The sequence below is a fragment of the Trichoderma citrinoviride genome (assembly GCF_003025115.1).
Source record: "Trichoderma citrinoviride strain TUCIM 6016 unplaced genomic scaffold BBK36scaffold_17, whole genome shotgun sequence".
Taxonomy (NCBI): Eukaryota; Fungi; Ascomycota; class Sordariomycetes; order Hypocreales; family Hypocreaceae; genus Trichoderma; species Trichoderma citrinoviride.
The window spans coordinates 652856-671459 of NW_020194725.1; the positions used below are offsets into that span (position 1 = coordinate 652856).

General features: G+C 43.8%; 7 protein-coding genes across 7 annotated transcripts; 2 read left to right on the plus strand and 5 right to left on the minus strand.

Moving 5' to 3' along the window:
• Nucleotides 1-1283: 1283 nt before the first annotated feature.
• On the minus strand, nucleotides 1284-3712 carry BBK36DRAFT_1136604 (DNA repair protein, SNF2 family; the record flags this gene model as incomplete). Its single annotated transcript, XM_024893035.1, has 1 exon — nucleotides 1284-3712. A coding segment is annotated over one exon (2157 nt), but the record flags the coding sequence as incomplete, so codon positions are not given.
• Nucleotides 3713-4382: 670 nt separating this feature from the next.
• BBK36DRAFT_61246 (mitochondrial carrier) lies at nucleotides 4383-5273 on the minus strand (the record flags this gene model as incomplete). The annotated part of the gene is made up of 1 exon (XM_024898358.1): nucleotides 4383-5273. The coding sequence occupies one exon, from the start codon at nucleotides 5271-5273 to the stop codon at nucleotides 4383-4385; it is 891 nt and encodes a 296-aa protein (XP_024745829.1).
• A 302-nt stretch (nucleotides 5274-5575) lies between these two features.
• On the minus strand, nucleotides 5576-6439 carry BBK36DRAFT_61178 (Metallo-hydrolase/oxidoreductase; the record flags this gene model as incomplete). The annotated part of the gene is made up of 1 exon (XM_024898354.1): nucleotides 5576-6439. The coding sequence occupies one exon, from the start codon at nucleotides 6437-6439 to the stop codon at nucleotides 5576-5578; it is 864 nt and encodes a 287-aa protein (XP_024745830.1).
• Nucleotides 6440-7286: 847 nt separating this feature from the next.
• Nucleotides 7287-8559, plus strand: BBK36DRAFT_1144931 (hypothetical protein; the record flags this gene model as incomplete). Its single annotated transcript, XM_024893715.1, has 3 exons — nucleotides 7287-7554; nucleotides 7613-7848; nucleotides 7915-8559. The coding sequence occupies 3 exons, from the start codon at nucleotides 7287-7289 to the stop codon at nucleotides 8557-8559; spliced, it is 1149 nt and encodes a 382-aa protein (XP_024745831.1).
• Nucleotides 8560-8834: 275 nt separating this feature from the next.
• On the minus strand, nucleotides 8835-10910 carry BBK36DRAFT_1185627 (Glycosylphosphatidylinositol:protein transamidase, GAA1 component; the record flags this gene model as incomplete). The annotated part of the gene is made up of 5 exons (XM_024896449.1): nucleotides 10887-10910; nucleotides 10582-10831; nucleotides 10287-10525; nucleotides 9369-10216; nucleotides 8835-9293 (listed from the first exon to the last, which is right to left on the minus strand). The coding sequence occupies exons 1-5, from the start codon at nucleotides 10900-10902 to the stop codon at nucleotides 8835-8837; spliced, it is 1812 nt and encodes a 603-aa protein (XP_024745832.1). The 5' UTR covers nucleotides 10903-10910.
• Nucleotides 10911-11427: 517 nt separating this feature from the next.
• On the minus strand, nucleotides 11428-13298 carry BBK36DRAFT_1136606 (serine palmitoyl CoA transferase subunit-like protein). The gene is made up of 4 exons (XM_024893036.1): nucleotides 12957-13298; nucleotides 12794-12894; nucleotides 11728-12733; nucleotides 11428-11665 (listed from the first exon to the last, which is right to left on the minus strand). Exons 1-4 carry the CDS (start codon nucleotides 13185-13187, stop codon nucleotides 11453-11455), a joined length of 1551 nt encoding a protein of 516 aa, XP_024745833.1. The 5' UTR covers nucleotides 13188-13298; the 3' UTR covers nucleotides 11428-11452.
• Nucleotides 13299-13699: 401 nt separating this feature from the next.
• On the plus strand, nucleotides 13700-15357 carry BBK36DRAFT_1185634 (glycosyltransferase family 31 protein; the record flags this gene model as incomplete). The annotated part of the gene is made up of 3 exons (XM_024896450.1): nucleotides 13700-14361; nucleotides 14417-14882; nucleotides 14974-15357. The coding sequence occupies 3 exons, from the start codon at nucleotides 13700-13702 to the stop codon at nucleotides 15355-15357; spliced, it is 1512 nt and encodes a 503-aa protein (XP_024745834.1).
• Between the last annotated feature and the right edge of the window lie 3247 nt (nucleotides 15358-18604).

An 18604-nucleotide genomic window follows, 5' to 3' on the forward strand; every position in this document is an offset into this window, starting at 1 on the left:
GCACCAGTCGCTACGCCCAGACGGGCAATAGATGGAGCCCCCGCGGCCGGGATAGCAGGACAATGACAGAATGTGCGTCTGGGAGCTGGCATGGCCCTAGCCCGGCTGGCCACTCACAGGCCGTCTAATCATAATCCCTTGGTCCGTCGTGTCAGTTGTGCCGAGCTAGGCCTTGCCTTGCCCAGCCGAGCTCAACCTGGCCTTCCGCTGGAGGCTGGAATTTTTTTTCTTCAGGTTCTCCTCTTGTCCCTCTCTTGCTGTTCATGATAGTGCTGCTACATGTAGTAGTGGCGCTCTCCGTGGCGGGCTGCCCCGTTACCTGGGCGTTTTCGTGGCGCTACAACGTGGCAGTTGCCGTTGGTCCCAGGTGATGTTCTCTCCAGTTGCTACTACGTATACATACTGGCTAGGTACTGTAGGCGTGTTAATAGACTGTGTGTCGGTCGCTGTAGATCACAGGCAACGTGCGATGGAAGCACTATGAAGTAATGAGAGCCTCATGCAATCGATGATTCCCGCGGTTGACCACACAGCTGCGTACATAATTCCAGCGTGCCCTCCATCTTTGCAGCGCTAATTCGAAACATGCCCAGGTGTGGTGCATCATCAGATGCTGACCCCTACTAGCCTTCTGGGCTTGTAGAATGTGCGCGAAATGCTTCCTCCTAGGCATGTGACGTCGAGCTTCGTTGAGACGCATTGCCGGGAGGACAAATCGGCGATGCATGAGTGGTCTCTTCTCTTCAGGGTTCAGCGACATCGCCGTGCGCACCAATCCGACCGCGGCCTTGACTGGAATGCAGAACATCAACCGGACAGGTATCACAGCGCAAAGCGCATGTTTGTAATACTACATACTTCGTAGGACGGAGCACGAGTAGCCGCGCCTTGACCTCGGCACGAGGCAGCCGAATCATCGGTCGCCGTTCTAGGAGCTCGCTTTTGCGAAGTTCTCGGCAATACATCTCGGAACCCGACGTGGCTTTAGCCGGAGCTCCGGCCTCTAGCAGTGCCACACGGAGCTGTTTGCCCTTGTTACGACGGAGCAACGGCTGCTTTTTGTCAACATTCACAGGCAGCACCAGGGCAGGCCGTTCAAAGCGCCAGGAGTAATAAATAGTGGTTCATGGTTTGCGTCTTGTCATTTCGTTTCGGTTTGTCGAGCGCCTCGTTATTGCAAGTCATTGGTGACGGTCCTGGAGAATAACATCCCCAGCAATGCCATCGCGAATCATAGTACTAGTACCAGTTCATCCTAATATCTTGGGCAACTGAAAGCGTCTAGCTAAGTCTAATTTTAATGCGATATGTATTGAAATACAGCAGAAACCTCGCTCCCTCCGTGCTCTTGGCGAAGCAGCAAATCTTGTATGGGCTGCAGCCCAGAATTCACAAAATGGTTCCATGTGCTCGTATCGCCATACAGCATAGCAGGCGCCTTGATAAACTGTCTGCCATCGGGCTTGCATCTTTTGCATTTGAATGTGTCGTGGGTGTCGCTGGTCGTGTCTGGTCGATATTGAAAGAGCTCTCTCAGACTGTCGAGGGAGAAATGACGCTCCACGTCTTCGGCAGAATCTACCACGCACGATGATAAGCTCTGCTTATGGGACTGCCTTTGGAAGATCTTCTCCTCAATGGTGCCGGTGGCGATGAAGCGGTAGACGAAGCAATCCTTCTTCTGGCCGTCTCTCCAGACTCGGGCCAGGGCTTGCTGATCAGCAGCAGGGTTCCAATCCGGATCAAAAAGTACAAGGCGGTTCGCTCCGATGAGATTGATGCCGCAGCCTCCCGCCTTGCTACTCAGTAAAAAGATGAATTCGTCTCCGTTTGGGTCGTTGAAACGATCAACCAGTTTTTGACGCTTGTTCACGTTCATGGTTCCGTCGAGGCGTAGACATCCGTATTGGCGATCCCTGCAGAGACGTTCGAAAAGATCCAGGGTCGATGTGTAGTTGCTGATGAGGACAATCTTGTCATTGGTGTCTTCTCGAATCTTAGCAAGCATTCGATCGAGGACTTGCATCTTCCCCGAATACCAGGGCTTGATATCCCGATCCCTTCCGCGAGCTTCCTTGGGAACATAGTCATCCGGGAAGCATTTTTCTGAGCCAGGAAGGTCATCCGAAAGATTCAGAAGATCGGGGTGGTTGCAAAGCTTCTTGAGAATGTTGATGGCCTTCAGAGGCTGGCTGCCTTTACCGCGGAGAAGGGCTTGGATGTCCGGGCTCGTGATGAAATAATTGTAGAGGTCGATCTGGAACGGAGCCAAGTTGCAAAACACCACATGTTCATACTTGACCGGAAGATACTTGGACAGAATGTCATTTGTTCGGCGAATCAGGAACTTGTTGACAACACCGAGCAGTTCGCTGGTGCATTCGTCTCCGCGTCTGCGGTCTTCTTCCGATGCATCTGCATCACGGCCACGCAAGATGGGGATCTCGAAACGTTTTCGGAATTCCAATCGCGATCCAAGTAGATCCGGATTGGCAAAACTGGTCAAGGCGAAGTATTCTGTCAGATCGTTTTGAATAGGAGTGCCGGTTAGGATGACTCGTCTGGACACATTCAGGTCGTTGAGAGCGTTGAAGGTGTTGCTGTCTGCGTTCTTCAGGCGATGGCCTTCATCACAAAACAGGAGGCCGATCTTGGTGTGCTTGAGCTCCTCAACATTGAGACGCAGAGTCTCGTACGAGACGATGATGACCGGTCGAGTGATGGATCGGCCAGAGGCAATCGCCCATTGGCGAAGCTGTCGCCTCAACTCTTCCTTGGGCGCCTTGCCGTCAATGGCAAAGGGGTTGATGGCATTAGGACCGAGCCATTTTGTCAGCTCGTTTGCCCAGTTCTTCACCAAACTCGCAGGGCACACCACGATGGCCTTCTGTATAGTGGATTTTCCGGCATGGGGGGATTGCTTGAGCAACGTCCACATGAGGGTAATACATTGGAGCGTTTTGCCGAGTCCCATCTCGTCGGCCATGATGCATCCGTGGGCCTTCTCGTCAACTAGCCCCGTAACACACTTATACATGAATTTGACTCCTTCAATCTGGTGAGGACGGAGACATTTGGCGAGCTTGGGATCAATGACGACCGGCACTTTCGGGTGATCTTCTTCCACTTGTTTCTTGATTCCGAGAATCTCAGCCAGGCTTTTATGCACGATGGGGCTGTCAATTTTGGAGGGTTCTGCCTGTGGTTGTACCGCGATCTCTTGAGCTGCAACCGGCTTCGCATCAACCGTGGGGTCGTACAGAACAATGGCAAATTCTCCAGACGGATCGTGCAGAGGCTTGGGGACAAAAACAACGCCGCGTCGGAGACCAAGAGTCGGTGGCGGCCTTGATGCATCGTATGTGGCCTGCGACTTGTCCTTTAGGGGGATGGAGAAGGCCTTTCGGAAGACGACACTTTTATCCTTCACTTGGAAGACTGGGAACTTGGGCAGTGATGGTATTTGGCGACCACTACCGTCGTATGATGCATCGACACTCGATGGTCCGTTTTCATCGGCACCTCTGTAATCAACCTTCCTCTTCTTTCTAGCAGGGCGATCCGACGTTGATGCTGCGGTGGCTGATGAGGGGCATTTGAACGGTTTGCGAAGCGTGTCCAGATTCTGAGGCCTCGACGCCTGGCGATTTAATCTGCCGGGCGTTCCATCTTTCAGCGCCGAGATTGAGGGCGGACTAGATTTGTCAATAAAGATGCACGTCCACTCAGCTGGAGGTCAGAATCACCTACGTAGCCGTCATGATGAACAGAGGCAGTCTTCAAAGGGCCTGGGTATCAGAACAAAGAAACAAACGAATAAATCAACACGCTGGCGCTTCCAAGCAGAGTCATACAGTACACCAGGAGATGGATTCATCGACGCGTCTAGATACGATCAGGTCGTGGCTCGGCGCACGAGACTGAGACGCGGTCTCACGTGATCAATGTAAACACCAACCTCTCTCTGGCTTACGAAGCATCATTTACATCCGAGGAAGGTGCGACGCACTACAAGGTAGGTACATAGCTGCCTGCTTTCATTATAAGGTAGCCCAAAGCCTTCTAAAATGTTGCGCCTGAAAACGCAGGTCACCTGGAATCTCTTCAAGGACTTTCCATTAGCATCAGCGACCACGGACCAACATCTAAGCGCCTCGACCTGGTTAATGTCCTTACGTCTTATGAGAAGCCTCGTCAACTTGGTGACAAGCTAATGAAACCCCAAGGTTGCTCTACCAAACATCATCACACTGGTAGAGGCAAGTCGATGCTTGAGAATCTGACAGGTGACGAGACAAAGGTTATACGATGGTTTCCATGACTGTGTGTTATACTCTTGAGATACTGTTAGATATCTACTGATGTAGGTATCAGTGAGTTTGTTAAGAATCAGCTTCTGGAAGCAGTTTCATTTGACGTTCATTGCCTATTGTCACTTCGCTCATGATCCACTCATACACAGCCCATTGAATGGCATTAACAACAAAGGCTCTGACGCTGCAGACAGTTAGGCCCCGAAAGAAGGGACGAATCCCGCCGTCTCTGTATGTGTCCTTCGCCATCTGCCACGCTCCATACCGCCTGTTGCCCGCCATATCCGTGGTTGCGCCGTGGGAATACTGCTGTTGCTGTGTCTGAAGGCGTGATTTGATGACGTCGAGAGGAAACACGCTGGCCCAGGTCGCGATTCCGGCAAGGCCGCCGCACAGCAGTATCTTTGACGTGTCTCGTCTCCCAGAGGCAGCGTCGTCGTGCTCTCGCGCAGCGGGCCAGTGGCGATGAGCCAATTCATATGTCCAGAAGTAGAAGCCATAACCGATACTGTCTCGGAGCGCCGTTACGACTCCGCCATGATAGAGTCCCCTCACACCCTCTCGTTGCAGGATCTGCTTGAAAATCGCCCAGCTCGACATGGCGGGCGTGGACATTTGAGCCCGGCATTTGATCAGTTCGGTCGGAGCGCTTACTACCCAGACCGCAAGGCCGCTCACTGCTCCGGCCGTCCAGGTGACCCATCCGGCAGTCGGCGTTGCTGCCGAGCCTTTCAAGATTGCTTCTGACCGGTTGTAGGAAAAGAACAGCAGTGCATTCAGGGCCCCGTAGCCAAAGATGGGAGCAGCGGTGCCTTTCATGAACGCCGCCGAGCTCTGGCTGTATATCTTCTCGGCCACATGGCTTCTGGTTTGCCGACGTACTTTTTCAATGTCTAGGGGGTTGCCTACTATGATGCCGACGATTCCGCTGAGATAGCCCGCCCAGAAGTCGGCCGACATGGCGGTGGAAAGCCAACCTCAAGAAATGGCTGTAAACGCTATTGGATGATGTGTTTCTATGAAGCATGGGCGAGATCTTAGTAGTATTAGTATATCTAGTAGATACTAAGTAGTGAGGTTAGGGACAAATCACATGCAAACCCAGGCTTTAGAATCATGCACTAAATCTGCGCTTAGTATCGCCAAATCTGGTAGCCTTGGCCCTTCAAAGCCGTGACTTTGCCTCGAGTCAGGTATGTCACTGCACCTGATCATGCAGCCTCTGGTTTATTCATATCAACGACGCATAGCCAAAGTAACAGTTATATCACGCTCTTAGCATCTTGTAGCTGCCATCCGTCCTCGGTTTGTCTGACCTTTCCATCCTGCTCTAGTTTGGCCAGCATCTGCACAACCCCACCGCAAGCCGCCATGTGTAAATCTTCACGTACATCCTTGTATACAACCTTGACTATCTCCATTGCCGTCCAGGTCTCCTTGTTGTTGTCGTTAGAGTTACTGTCCGGAGCGCCGCCCCTCATTGCTCGTAGGACTTCTTCCTCTCGCTGACGGCGGTGCTCGATATACTCGGCAATCTTCTCCGGCCCATTGTCAACCACAGGGCCGTGGCCAGGATAAAGTCGTCCGGAGAAGAGTGTCTTCATCTCCTTCAGACTCTGAATGTACGTCGCCAGGTCCTCAAATACAGCAGTGCCCTGCCCAAGGACATTGTCGCCTGCAAACATGGCATCTTCCTCGGTTAGCACGAAGACCATGTGATCTTTGGTATGGCCAGGAGTGTGGCAGGCCGTTAGAGTCGCATCCTCGACCTCGAAAGCATCGCCGTTTTGAATAGGTAACTGCCCAGCATCCGGGCTATTTTTGAATATTTTCACTTGGGGAAAAGCATTGACCAGGTCCGCAATCCCGCCGGTGTGGTCGTGATGCCAATGCGTTATTAGTGCCAACTTGACCGTCGCCTTCTCATCGGTAAGCGTTTCCTTCAGCGCCTGTATCCAAGCTGGGCGACCTTCGCCGGTATCGATCAAGATACGAGAATGGCCGGAGCCTAGCAGGTAGGTGTTGGTGCCCTGCAGCGAGAATTTCCCCGGGTTGCCACCCAGAATTCGGATGCAGCGCGGGCTCAGCTGCTGCACCACGGGAAGGGCTACAAGAGCAGCTGCCATGGCGGCTCTCTCGTCGTCTCTTCAACGGCTTTGAGTGCGGTTTTTGTTTACCCCCCAGATATGAAAGACGAGTGTTATTTGCGCCGACTGAGAGCATACGCCGATAGCTAGTACATGACGCAGTTCCGCGTCCGGAGGATAGTAGGTAGATCGGGATTCAATACACGGCCATATGACCGAGGCTGGGGGAGGTCTGCAGTGCCTCTTATACTCACTCGTCGCATTACATAACGCGAGCCGAGGTTCTAGATTGACCAGATCCGGCGAAAAGTTGGTGCAGTACGAAGTGCCTCCCGGAGAGTTGCCTCATGATACGAATGGGCAAAGTATGAAAGTACTACCTGAGTAGAGCCCGTCCCTGTATGCATAATTTATTCTTTCTCTTTGTTTCTTGGTAGTTCAAATGTTACTTTTAAGAGCCCGAAAGATGATATATACTGCTTGGTTCAACTCGCGGCGCCTCATCAAGGACCTGTGTTCACGCTAATACTTGTACTACTCCGACTGGGCCATTCAAAGACGTTATTCCGTCATAGTCCAGATGGCACAAGGCTGCAACTCAATGCGCTAGGCAGCTAGCTGCCACGTTATTCGCTGCAGCGACCCATGTAGTAAGGCTGCATTGCATACATCCTCACACTACGCATCAACCACCACCTCGAACCATCCCAAACCACCTCTCAACAATTTCAGATCCGAAAGCGCTGTGGCCCTACAACACTCTGCCTGGGCAATAACACTACGTCGCCACGATACGTCCTCTGCCGCCTGTCAAATACTTCATCGAGCTCGGTAAACCAAGCGACAAGCTTCGCATGATCACCACTCGTCGTGGTATCTCTGCATCATGAGCGCCGACAGCATCTCCGATTTCCTTGCTGAGCAACGAGACGCAGCTCCGGAAGAGCTCCAGCCGCTCATCCTCAACTTCGAGGACTACTGGGAGCGCAAGCTTTGGCACCAACTCACAGACGCCCTCGTCGAATTCTTCAACCACGATGGCAGCGCCCCGCAGCGCTTGGCCTTCTACAATGTCTTCATCCTCAAGTTTGCCGATAAGATTAACAAGCTGAAGTTGGTGTTGCTGGCCCTCAAGGCTGCCACACAGTGCAAAGGTTCGTCTCGGGCTCCCCGCTATTCAGGGGCGATACTGGAATACTAACAATCGAAAAGATGATCGCGAGCGTCTGGCCTTCCTACAGTCAGTACTCAAGAAGGTGGACACGGAGGACTCTCAGGATGCGTTGGTGTTTGCTTCGGTCGCAGTGGCCCGGGTCAAACTGAGCCTCGGCGAGCTGGAAGACGCAAAGAAGGACTTGGATGCCGCAGAGAAGCTGCTGGATTCATTCGACTCTGTTGAGGCGGTGGTCCACGCCGCGTTCTACGATGCCAGCGCCAGCTACTATCAGGTGGGTTGTCCTGTTACGCAATGCAAGGCCATTTTGAAACATCTCACTAACTCGGCCATCTGTTAGCGTAAGGCGGACTTTGCAAACTACTACCGGACCGCCCTTCTTTATCTGGCGTGTATCGACCTGTCATCGCTCTCTGACGAGGAACGACTTCGAAGAGCCTACTACCTAAGCGTTGCCGCCCTGGTATCTACCAGCATCTACAACTTTGGCGAGTTATTGCTGCATCCCATTCTGGACACCCTGGGCCGAAGCGAGGATAATGCTTGGTTGCGCGACCTCCTCTTCGCCTACAACAGGGGAGACCTTGCTGCCTACGACCTTCTCTCAGATAACATTGCGTCCAACCAGCTGTTAAAGGACAACTCGGACAGCCTCCGGCAGAAGATCTACCTGGCCGCGCTGACGGAAGCTGTCTTCCGCAGACCACCGCACGACAGGACCATGTCCTTTGCTACTATTTCCCAGGAAACCAAAGTTCAGCCTCAAGAAATCGAGCATCTGGTGATGAAGGCCTTGAGCCTGGGCCTTCTTCGCGGATCGATAGACCAAGTCAGCCAGATTGCACACATCACCTGGGTGCAGCCGAAGGTGTTGGACATGAAACAAATTGAGAGTATGCGCAACCGACTGCTGGAGTGGGACTCCAATGTCAACCAGCTTGGGAACTGGATTGAGGCGGCTGGGCAAGATGTTTGGGCTGCATAAGCATCACCACAGTCAACTGCACCTCTGTGGAACATGCAAATGCTAGATTGGAGAGGCAGTATATAGATTACCGCAAAAGAAGCACTTCAACTCCATTGAGCACTTGAGTAGCATGCAAAGCTTCTGCGCCTATGCATCCAGTGATTATGCCCTATCTAATTCGCCATTGAACTATTCGGCGAGATCCAAGCACACGTTACAGCACGGCGTTTAGTCTATTAAGGGAAAGGATCAAAGCCAATACCAAGGCCGAAAGGACGGGAATCTCGTCACATCTAAGAAACAGGACTCAGAGTGTTTGTCGCGCCAATGAGCCAGGCGGGCCACCACACACACCATATAACGACTGGTGTGTACATCCCCCACACGTTCCAACCAAAGCTGGCAGCTTTCAACACCTCCGACATGGTGAGGCCGCTAGTCCATGTTGCAGTTGAAATCACAACAGGTGGTGAAGTCAAGATCAACAGTGCTGCGAAAATCAAACTAATAGGCCGGTTGTTGGTAGGTTGGATGAAAGTGAGAGGGCCAGCCAGAAGCCCGACCAGAAAAGCGAGTGAGAAATTGAGTGTACTGAGCGTGGCGAGGGATACGCCGAGAATCAACAGCGAGAAGGATTTTGTAAGCTGAAGATATTGCGAGGTGGGCTTGTGGAGCGAGGCAGCGGCGAAGGAGAAGACGGCTGGAAGGGCAGTGGACGACGCAGAGAATACTGCAAACGCCAGCGGCAAGGTCTGGTCACAAAAAGTATTTGGTCAGCACTCCGGGGCCAGCAGTCATCAAAGGCACGAACGTGGTGTCCAACTTACCTTGATGTCAAGGTGGTTGAAGATGAACAATGGAATCGCAGAGATGGCGTGGCATGTCGCAACGAGGGCAAGCGGCGGGAGAAGGTTCCGCTCTGCGGCAGAAGGGGGCCAAGGCGTCTGTTTGACGACGCCTTTGCGATCCGGATCCTCGGCCTTTGGCTCGTCCGAGGCTCCTTTCTTGGCTGCCGGTTGCCCACTTTTCACCCAAAGAAAGATGGCCATGATGGTGAAATTGGCAGCAAGCAGCATAGCGGAAGGAAGATATGTGCCAATGCTAACAAAGCGATTCTTCTGCATAAGAAGGTAGAAGAAAAAGCTCTGGTGCAGATGTTCCAAGAGATTGTTGAGACTCCTGAAAGATCCCTCCACGACTCTGCCCATCGCCATCTCGTCGTGCCATCCTTGGCCGTTGGGCTGCAGAGTTACGGCGTCGACATGATAGGGGATGAAGCTACTATGGGGGCCTGTCGGGTACCCAAGGCCTTGATAGAGCATGCCACGAAGCATTGTTTGCAGTCGGTCGTGATAGCTATCAGTATGACCAGCCATCTGCTGGACGGTAGTTTCAATGCCCATCTGACCACCTGCGATGTTGACAATCGAGTTGATGAGGTCAAGATTGGGCAGCTGGCCGTTCGTACCATCGTAGATGATGTGCAGTTCGTGATATCGCTCCTCACGAGGATAGTCGATCGCGAGAGCTCCCTGGAGCGCGCCGGACTTGAGCGGCAATGGCGCGATTTGTTCGGGATCATGCGCATCATGATATGCGTCGACCCAAGCCTGCGTGCCGGTTGTACTATCCGGAGGTAGTAGAAGAATTATGTCCTTTGACCATAACGACCAGCCTGCAGATCGTCAGCTAAAAGGGACAAACACTCCATGCGCAAAGCTCCAGTAACTGAACCACCGACTGACGTTTGAAATAGCGAGCTAGAGTGAGGACGAGCGCAACACCATTGCGATTTAGTTGTTCATCTATGCTCTTCCATGCAGCCACGAGAACGATGGCCTCGGTAGCGTCGCCCCGAGGAGCTTGCAAGATGCCATACACATTCTCGCCGCTGTAAATCTCCCCGGCCGAGTGATAGGTATAGTTCTGTCGGCCGACTTTGACTCCGAAGCCGGTCAGGATGGTTTCCAGCTTGTCATTGACCCTAGTCGCCACGTTAGCCATGTGTACCGCTAAGATGGTCACGTTTCGGCCACAGACTCGTAGTTGCTCTTACTGGCTAGCAGGTCTACCTCGTGCCTGAATGCTCTGAAGATGTGTTGCTCGCTGCCTCCAAAGTACGTGTGCACCTGGCCAGGCAGAAGAGCGTTCTCCGATACGTAGGTCCGCCTCGAATAGTTGTCCAGGGGCAGCAGAAGCAGCCAAACGACGCCAATGACGATGCAGAGGGCAGACACGTATGGGGGTATCTTAAGCAGCCGAGGGTCGCGACGCAATGACAGCGCTGTGGCTTCAAGCGGCATCAGTTAGTGCACTGGCGACGTTGCAGAGACGGAAGCACATACAGAGCAGTCGCGGCATGTCAGCTGCTGATCGCGACAGAGAAGAACAAATCCACCACTCAGTGGCTCAATCTCAGCGAGCTGCGAGGTTCCGAGAAATATCGTCTCATAAAGGCGTGTGAGGTGCAGAAGTGCCTGGGAAGCTTGGCTCCTGCACGAAATACACCTTACCTGACCTGCTACTTGTTGTCACTGGGCGCCTTGACAGAGGATATTCCCGAGGTGGACCAGCCATTTTAGACTGATTAGATAACCACTAAAAGCTGAGCGTGCAATAGCAAGCTAAGGTATGTATGAGCCCAGCTAGCTTTTATAAACTGCGACAACATCAACAATGCAAGGGAAATCGTTTCTCTATTAATACCTTAGGTCTGCTATTACGTCCCTATGTATACATCCTCCTTTTTGTTGTTCTCATAAGTGGGGTTATTAGTATTACTATGTGATTAAAACTATACAATTCGTATGGAATGCTCTCTATTTCGTAAGATCAATGGCTTCATCTGAAGAGATAATCAAGGGGTAAAGAGCCGGACAGCCGGGGGGGGAGGAGATATTGAAGTTATGAGTTAGATGGCCTTATTCGTTGATTTCCGAGTCATAACCTTCGTAATGGCGTGTCGAATCGTAATGCCCGCCTTTTCAATGTCCTTTTTAGATAGCGCAGAAGTGACGCACACTTTGAGGGCTGGCTGGAGTGTCCAATCTCCATCCTTGGCCGCCATTGCATTCGCATATGGCCTTGTCTTCAGTCGGGTGATCAAAACACCATTTGCTAGACACTGGTAATTGTTAGCCATAATCTCCCCGCATCGAGAGAATCAAGGTATGAAAGCCCACGTACCTCCTCGACGCATTCCATCAAGAGTTTCTCTTGATCATCCACCGTCAGTCTCTTTCCCTTGATAACTTCGGGCTTCAGCACTAGGAGCAAGATGGGATTGTCCAGCGAGCTGGTGCACACGACCCAATCGCTACGTGGGTCAAGCTGTGCCCTCAATGCTCGGATATTCCCTCTGCATTGAACAAGCACCTCAGGATTCGACTGCAGTAGTTTCACAGACTCGCTCGCCGTCATGGCTAGCATTGCGGGCAAGGCGGCAGAGTAGGTATAAGCGGAGGAAGTGATGCGCTGATGGACAACCACATCTTTGGATCCCGCACAGAAACCACCTCCAGCACACAGGGGACCGGAGAGTGATCCAATAATCATGTCCACTTGTTGCGGATCAACGTTTTGTGCTTCGGTGAGACCACGTCCAGTTCGGCCAAGTACTCCAAATGACCATGTTTCGTCCAGAATGATGCGGAACTTGTACTTTTCCTTCAGCTCAACCAGTCGAGGCAGATCCGTAACATCACCAGTTGTCTCAAACAGGCCCTCTGTGACAACAAACCGGCGGGTCAGTTTGCCCGACTTTGCCTGTTCGTTTGCGACCGACTTCATCACCTTCTCTAGATCATTCATGTCTCCATGTTTGAACCATCTGATGTTGCTTCTTGAAATCTGGAGGCCCTTGCGAATGGAGTAGTTGGCAGCAGCGTCCGCAATAATGACATCGCCGCGCTTGCAAAAAGCGGGGATCACACTTGATACCGTCGAGAATGTCTGCGCATATACGATGCAGCCTTCCGTGCCGAGAAACGTAGAAATATCCGCCTCGGCCTTTTCATGGACGTCCTGGGTGCCATAGAACTGAGGGGGGCCACAAGGCCCAACGCCATATGTACGCAGGGTTTGGATGGCCTTCTCCTTGATTTGGTCATTCGCGTTGAAGTTGTAGAAATTGTACGATGCCAGATTGATGGCCGTCCGTCCATTAGATAGCTTGACTTTCGGACCCGTCGGCCTGGGGCAGGGATTCGATGGTCAGTAAAGTGCAACATTCTCGTAAAGCGATATGACATACCCTACAATAACCGGTAGCTTTTCGTTCTCGAGTTCTTCCGTGGGAGTCTGATCCGCTACCAAGGGCTCGGGAGTCCAGTCATCAATCAATTCCTCAATCTCCTAGATGGCAGAGGGTCAGTAAGAACGTGTTGGTTGCGGGTTGGGCAACTTGGGCAACGTACAGCTTCTCGCAGTTTGACGAAATTCTGCTTGTGAGTAGAATACGAGGGTGACATCAGGTAGCGTATGAAGAATAGAACGAGGACGAGCTCAATGGCAGATCGGACCGGGTCATTTTGGTAACTCGATTGGATGTATCGCGCCAGCATGGCGGAACCGGGGAGTTTCTGGAAATTGGAAGACACGGCGTGAGCAATTTCGCCGAAGCGAATCTGAAAGGTATCCAGCTCCATGATGAATAGCCCAAGGGTCATGGACCGTGGATCCCGTTGATCAGACTTGACTCTCGCGAACGGAGATGGCGGGCGGACGAGGTTGTAAGTATTAACAGCATCCCTTAGTATCGAACCATAGTCTAGTACTAGCAGCAGCTGACACGCGTGCTGCCGGCAGATTAGGTAAGGGCAAGAACAACTGAAGATACGCGAGCTAGTACTATTTCAAGCCGACACTAGGCCAATCTGGCATTTCGGTATGAATTCAATTCAGATACATTTTCGTAAAATCTAATAATTCATCAATAATATTGCCCATTCTAGGAGGATATTGTTTAATAAATTATAATAGAAGAACTAGTTAGAGAATGCAATGTCTATTTAGAAAATATAGAGGAGTTCGGTAACATATTCGGTGGTGTTTTAATTTATTACTTGTACAAAATATACTAGCTGGCATATTTTTTTACAAAGCTTATACTCCTCTAGTGCAGCCTCAACATTTAGAATTCAACCCCATCGGAGGTAGAATGGCTCTTTCGAGAAAGCTGTCGCGACCGCTTTTTATACCACCTGCATTGCATAGCCGACCTATTCAGAACATCATTTTGTTTGCTTTCTGTCTTATTCTACTATCGGTCATTCTATTCAACCTCAGAGAACCGGAGAAGGGCCCGTTGCTGCCTTATCAGATATACCCACAAACCAACGACTCTACGCAGCATACAGTGACCGAATTCCTGCCCGCGTCTATACGCCCGGAAACAGACTCCGTTGGCCAACTTTGCGACTCATTTCCCAGACATGTCTTGTCACGGATACAGCCAGTGCTCAAGACGGGCCATGGCGATGATAAAGAAAGGCTGAACGCGCAGATGGACAGCACCAGTGCCTGCTTTACACCAGACGAACTGATCGTCTTCTCCGACCTCGACGAAGAAATTCGGGATCATCATGCCATCGACATTCTGGCCCATCTACCTAGCTCTCACTATAATGCCACGGCTTTCAAGATGTGGGAAGAGTACCTTGCTCAGAAAGAGATGCAGACTAAAGGTACATTGGATACCGAAGCACAAGAAAAGCACATAAATGGATGGGCACTGGACAAGTTCAAATTCTTACCGATGATGGAAAGGGCCTGGGCCATGAAACCTGATAGGGACTTCTATGTCTTTTATGAGACAGACACGTAAGTAATTGTGCTTCCCAGTTGATGCTCTACAGCATTGACACTTCTTTTCCAGGTATATATTCTGGGACAACCTCTTCCGATTTCTTCAACTATACGATCCAGATGCAAATATCTACATGGGCTCCCCATCGCCTGGACGCCGTGATCCAAAACGGGGGGACCAAGGCACATTATTTGCCAATGGAGGGCCTGGATACGTCATCAGTCGAGGAGCTATGAAGACCATGCTGCAGCGCACCGCTGGTTCACATGGGCAATATATTGACGGCCCGCTCTCTATGAAATTTAGCCATCTGAATAACGATGAAGAGTGCTGTGGCGATAGCGTTCTGGGATGGGTGCTATGGGAGCTTGGAATTCCTATGCATGGTCACTGGCCCATGTTCAGTGACTATGGCCTACATGAGATTCCTTTCAATGACCAGCATTGGTGCCAACCACTTATAAGTCTGCATAAGACATCTCCAAAAGATATGGTAGATTTATTTCGCTGGGAATTTAGCCAACACAAGACCCAGGTAAGTGGCTTCCTACGTATCTGTTGTCCTCCGTCTGCTGTCCAATGTGGGCCGCTACACAAATCCTTGGGCAATGCTAATGTGCTACAAGCGGCCGTTGTTATACTCTGATGTGTGGGAGTTTCACAAACCCGGTACGGTCCCAATGCGTGAGGACTGGGACGGCGGCCGGTTTGACGCCTTTGATCCACCTCCCGAAGAAGTCGTCGAATCCTCCGAGCAGTGCAGCCGTGCCTGTGCCGAGGATCCCAGCTGTCTACAGTGGAAATGGGAGGGAAGGGATCGAAAGAAATGCAATCTTTTAGGCTCATTACAGCATGGAAGAGAACGCAAGGAGGAAAAGGAAGGCAATGATAAGGAGACATGGGTAGACTTCACGTCGGGATGGGTAGAGGAACACATCAGGGAATGGAAGGAAAAGCAAGACTGTAGTAATATCAAGTGGTTAGGGGCTAGTATAGAAAGGAAATTATAAAGCTGCTCTTTTAAAAATAAATATTAAATAAAAGAAAAGATAAAATTAAAGAAAGCTCTTTTTTATAAGAAAAATAAGTTAATTTAAAATTATATAAATTATTATTATATATATTATTATTTTTAATAGCTAGCTAAAGTTATTATTTTATTAATACTTTAACTTACTTTTAAATAAAAGAGAAATTCTTATTATTATAATACTTTATTAAAAAAAAACACTTATATTATACTTTTATTATAATATTATAAACTTTAGTTATAATATTATAAATCTTAATTATAATAATTTTTAATTATAATAATAATTAAGTTATATTAATTATTATAATTATTTATTATAATTATTTATTAATAAAGTATTTTCTTATAAAAGCTATAATAATATTAATTTATAAAATCTCTTTTTATATTTATATAATTCTTTTAAAAACTTATAATATATATTATAAAGTAATTATTAAATAATTTATAAAAAGTATTTTAAATTTAATTTAAAAAAATAATATTTTAATTAAGTAGCTATTAAATAAAAATTAAAACTTAATTTATATTTTAATAAAGTTATTATTCTTATAAAAAATATTATATAAAATTATATTAAATTTTACTTTTAGTTTATTATATAAAACACTTTTAAATAATAAACTACTTTTAATATATTATTAACTAAAGTATACTTAAAAATAATAATTTTATTATTATTATTTTTAACTTTAATAAGTTTTAATAAATTATTATAATTACTTTATAATAAAAGGATTTAAACTTATAGCTTTTAATAAATAAAAGTTATAAATTATAAATTAATACTTTAAGTATTAAACTTTTTAAGCTTATATTAAGAGTATTTAAAAATAATATTAAAAGGTAAAAAAAATCTAAAGTATAAAAAAGTCTTAATAAAATATATTTTTAATTATATTAATTAAATTATAAGTTTATATTAAATATAAAAGAAATTTTAAATATAAAAGTTAAAAGTTAATTATATTTATTTTTAAGTTTTTATAAAAGTATAAGTTATTTACTTTTTTATATTTATAAATATATTATAAAGCTATAACTTTTTTAAGCTAAAGCTATAAGCCTTTAATAATAAAATTATATTAAACTTATTTAATATTTATAAGCCTTTTATATTAAGATTTATAATAAGTTACTTTTTTTAATAATATTTTATTATTTTTATTTATTAATAATATATTTATTTAAGTAATAATATTATAATTTTTATTTTAAATTATAAATAAATATAGCTTTATTTTATTTATTAATTAATTAACTTTTTTATAAATATTCTTTAATATATAAAAGATTTTTAAATTTTTTTAATTTATAAAGTATTTTTTTTATTTTTTAATTATTATTATTTTAACTTTATAAAATTTTTCTATAATTATAATATTTTTATTATAACTTTTACTTTATTTAAAAAAAGAGTTATTTTTTAAAAAATAACTTTTATATTATAAGTTTTTATAATAATAAATAAAAATAAAAATAAAAATTTTATTAAAGAAATATATTAATAATACTTAATAAAAAGAAGAAAAATACCTTAAGTATTATATATATTTATTATACTTTTTTTAATACTTTAATTTAATAACTTTTATTTTTAGCTTTATTATAACTTTATTATTAACTTAAATATAAGCAAGTTATATATTAATAATATATATAATATTTAATATAATAATAATTAAATAATCTTATTTACTTTTATTAAAAATTATTAAATATTTTTTTTTTACTTTTTTAAGCTTTTTTATTAATTTATTATTAATTACTTTATTAAAATATTTATAATATAATTTTAATAAAATAAATTATAAATTATATTTTTTTAATTTTATATACTTTTTATAAACTAGCTATATATTTATAAAAAGCCTTACTTTTTTATAATCAAGGTTTAATAAATCTTTATTTATTTATTATTTTAGTTTTATTTTTAATTATTTTTAAACTTATATTATTAAAATATAAATAATTTTTAAAAAGTATTTAAACACTTTTTATTTAATTAAAAGCTTATATTAGTTTTTTTATTTTATTAAGACTAGTTTTTTTATTAATACTTTTTATTTTTAAATTAAATTAACTTTTTATTTTAAAATTAAATTTTTTAAGCTTAATTTATAACTTTTAATTTAATTAAGTTTTAAAGTTCTTTATATAATTAATTAAATTAAGTGTTAAATTAAGGCTTATAATTATTAATTTATTATAAATATAAAAGAAGTTTATAATATATTTATTATAATATATAATTTTTAAATATAATTAAAGCTTTATTTTTTAAAAGTAGTTTATTAACTTAGCCTTTTTAATTACTTATAGCCTTACTTTTTTTATTTATTAAGTTTTTATTTTATTTTATTTATTCTTTTTTTCTTAAATATATATTTATTTTTTATAATAATATTTTAATATACTTATAATACTTAAATAATATATAAAATATAATTTTAAAATTTTAAAATTATTACTTTAATAATAATAATTTATTATTAAGTAAATATAAAAAAGTATATATAATATTTTAAAAATAAAACTTATAATATATATATATATATATATTTATTTATTCTTTTTAAGCTTTTTTTAATAATATTAATATTTTATATAATTACTTTATAAAGTTTTATATTATTATTAATAAACTTATAATATATTATATTTATTATTAATTTTAATACTAAAAATATTTACTTTTTTATTAAGATTATATATTTAATAATTAAGTAATTATAAGTTATTAAAGCCTTTAATTTATAAAAGTATATATTAATATTTTAATAAAAATAATATTTTATATAAAGAATATTTTTTATATATATTATAATATTTTTAATTATATAATATAATATATTAATATTCTTTTATAATATATTACTTTATATCCTTTAATATATTATAATAGCTTTATTTTAAAATATTATTAATATATTATAAAAATAAATATATAATATAATTATTATAATAATAAACTAATATATAAATAATATAATATTATTTTTAATAAATAAATTAAATTAAGCTAAAAGGCTAATATTTTAGCTATATATAAAATAAATATAAATATTAATATTATAATAAAAGAGTTATATTAATTAAGTAAAAGAATAAATTAAATATAATATAAATATAAATACTTATTATTATTAATATATTTTAATATAGCTAAAGTCTTTAAATATAATATTATATTATAATATATTATTAATATATATTAATAAGTT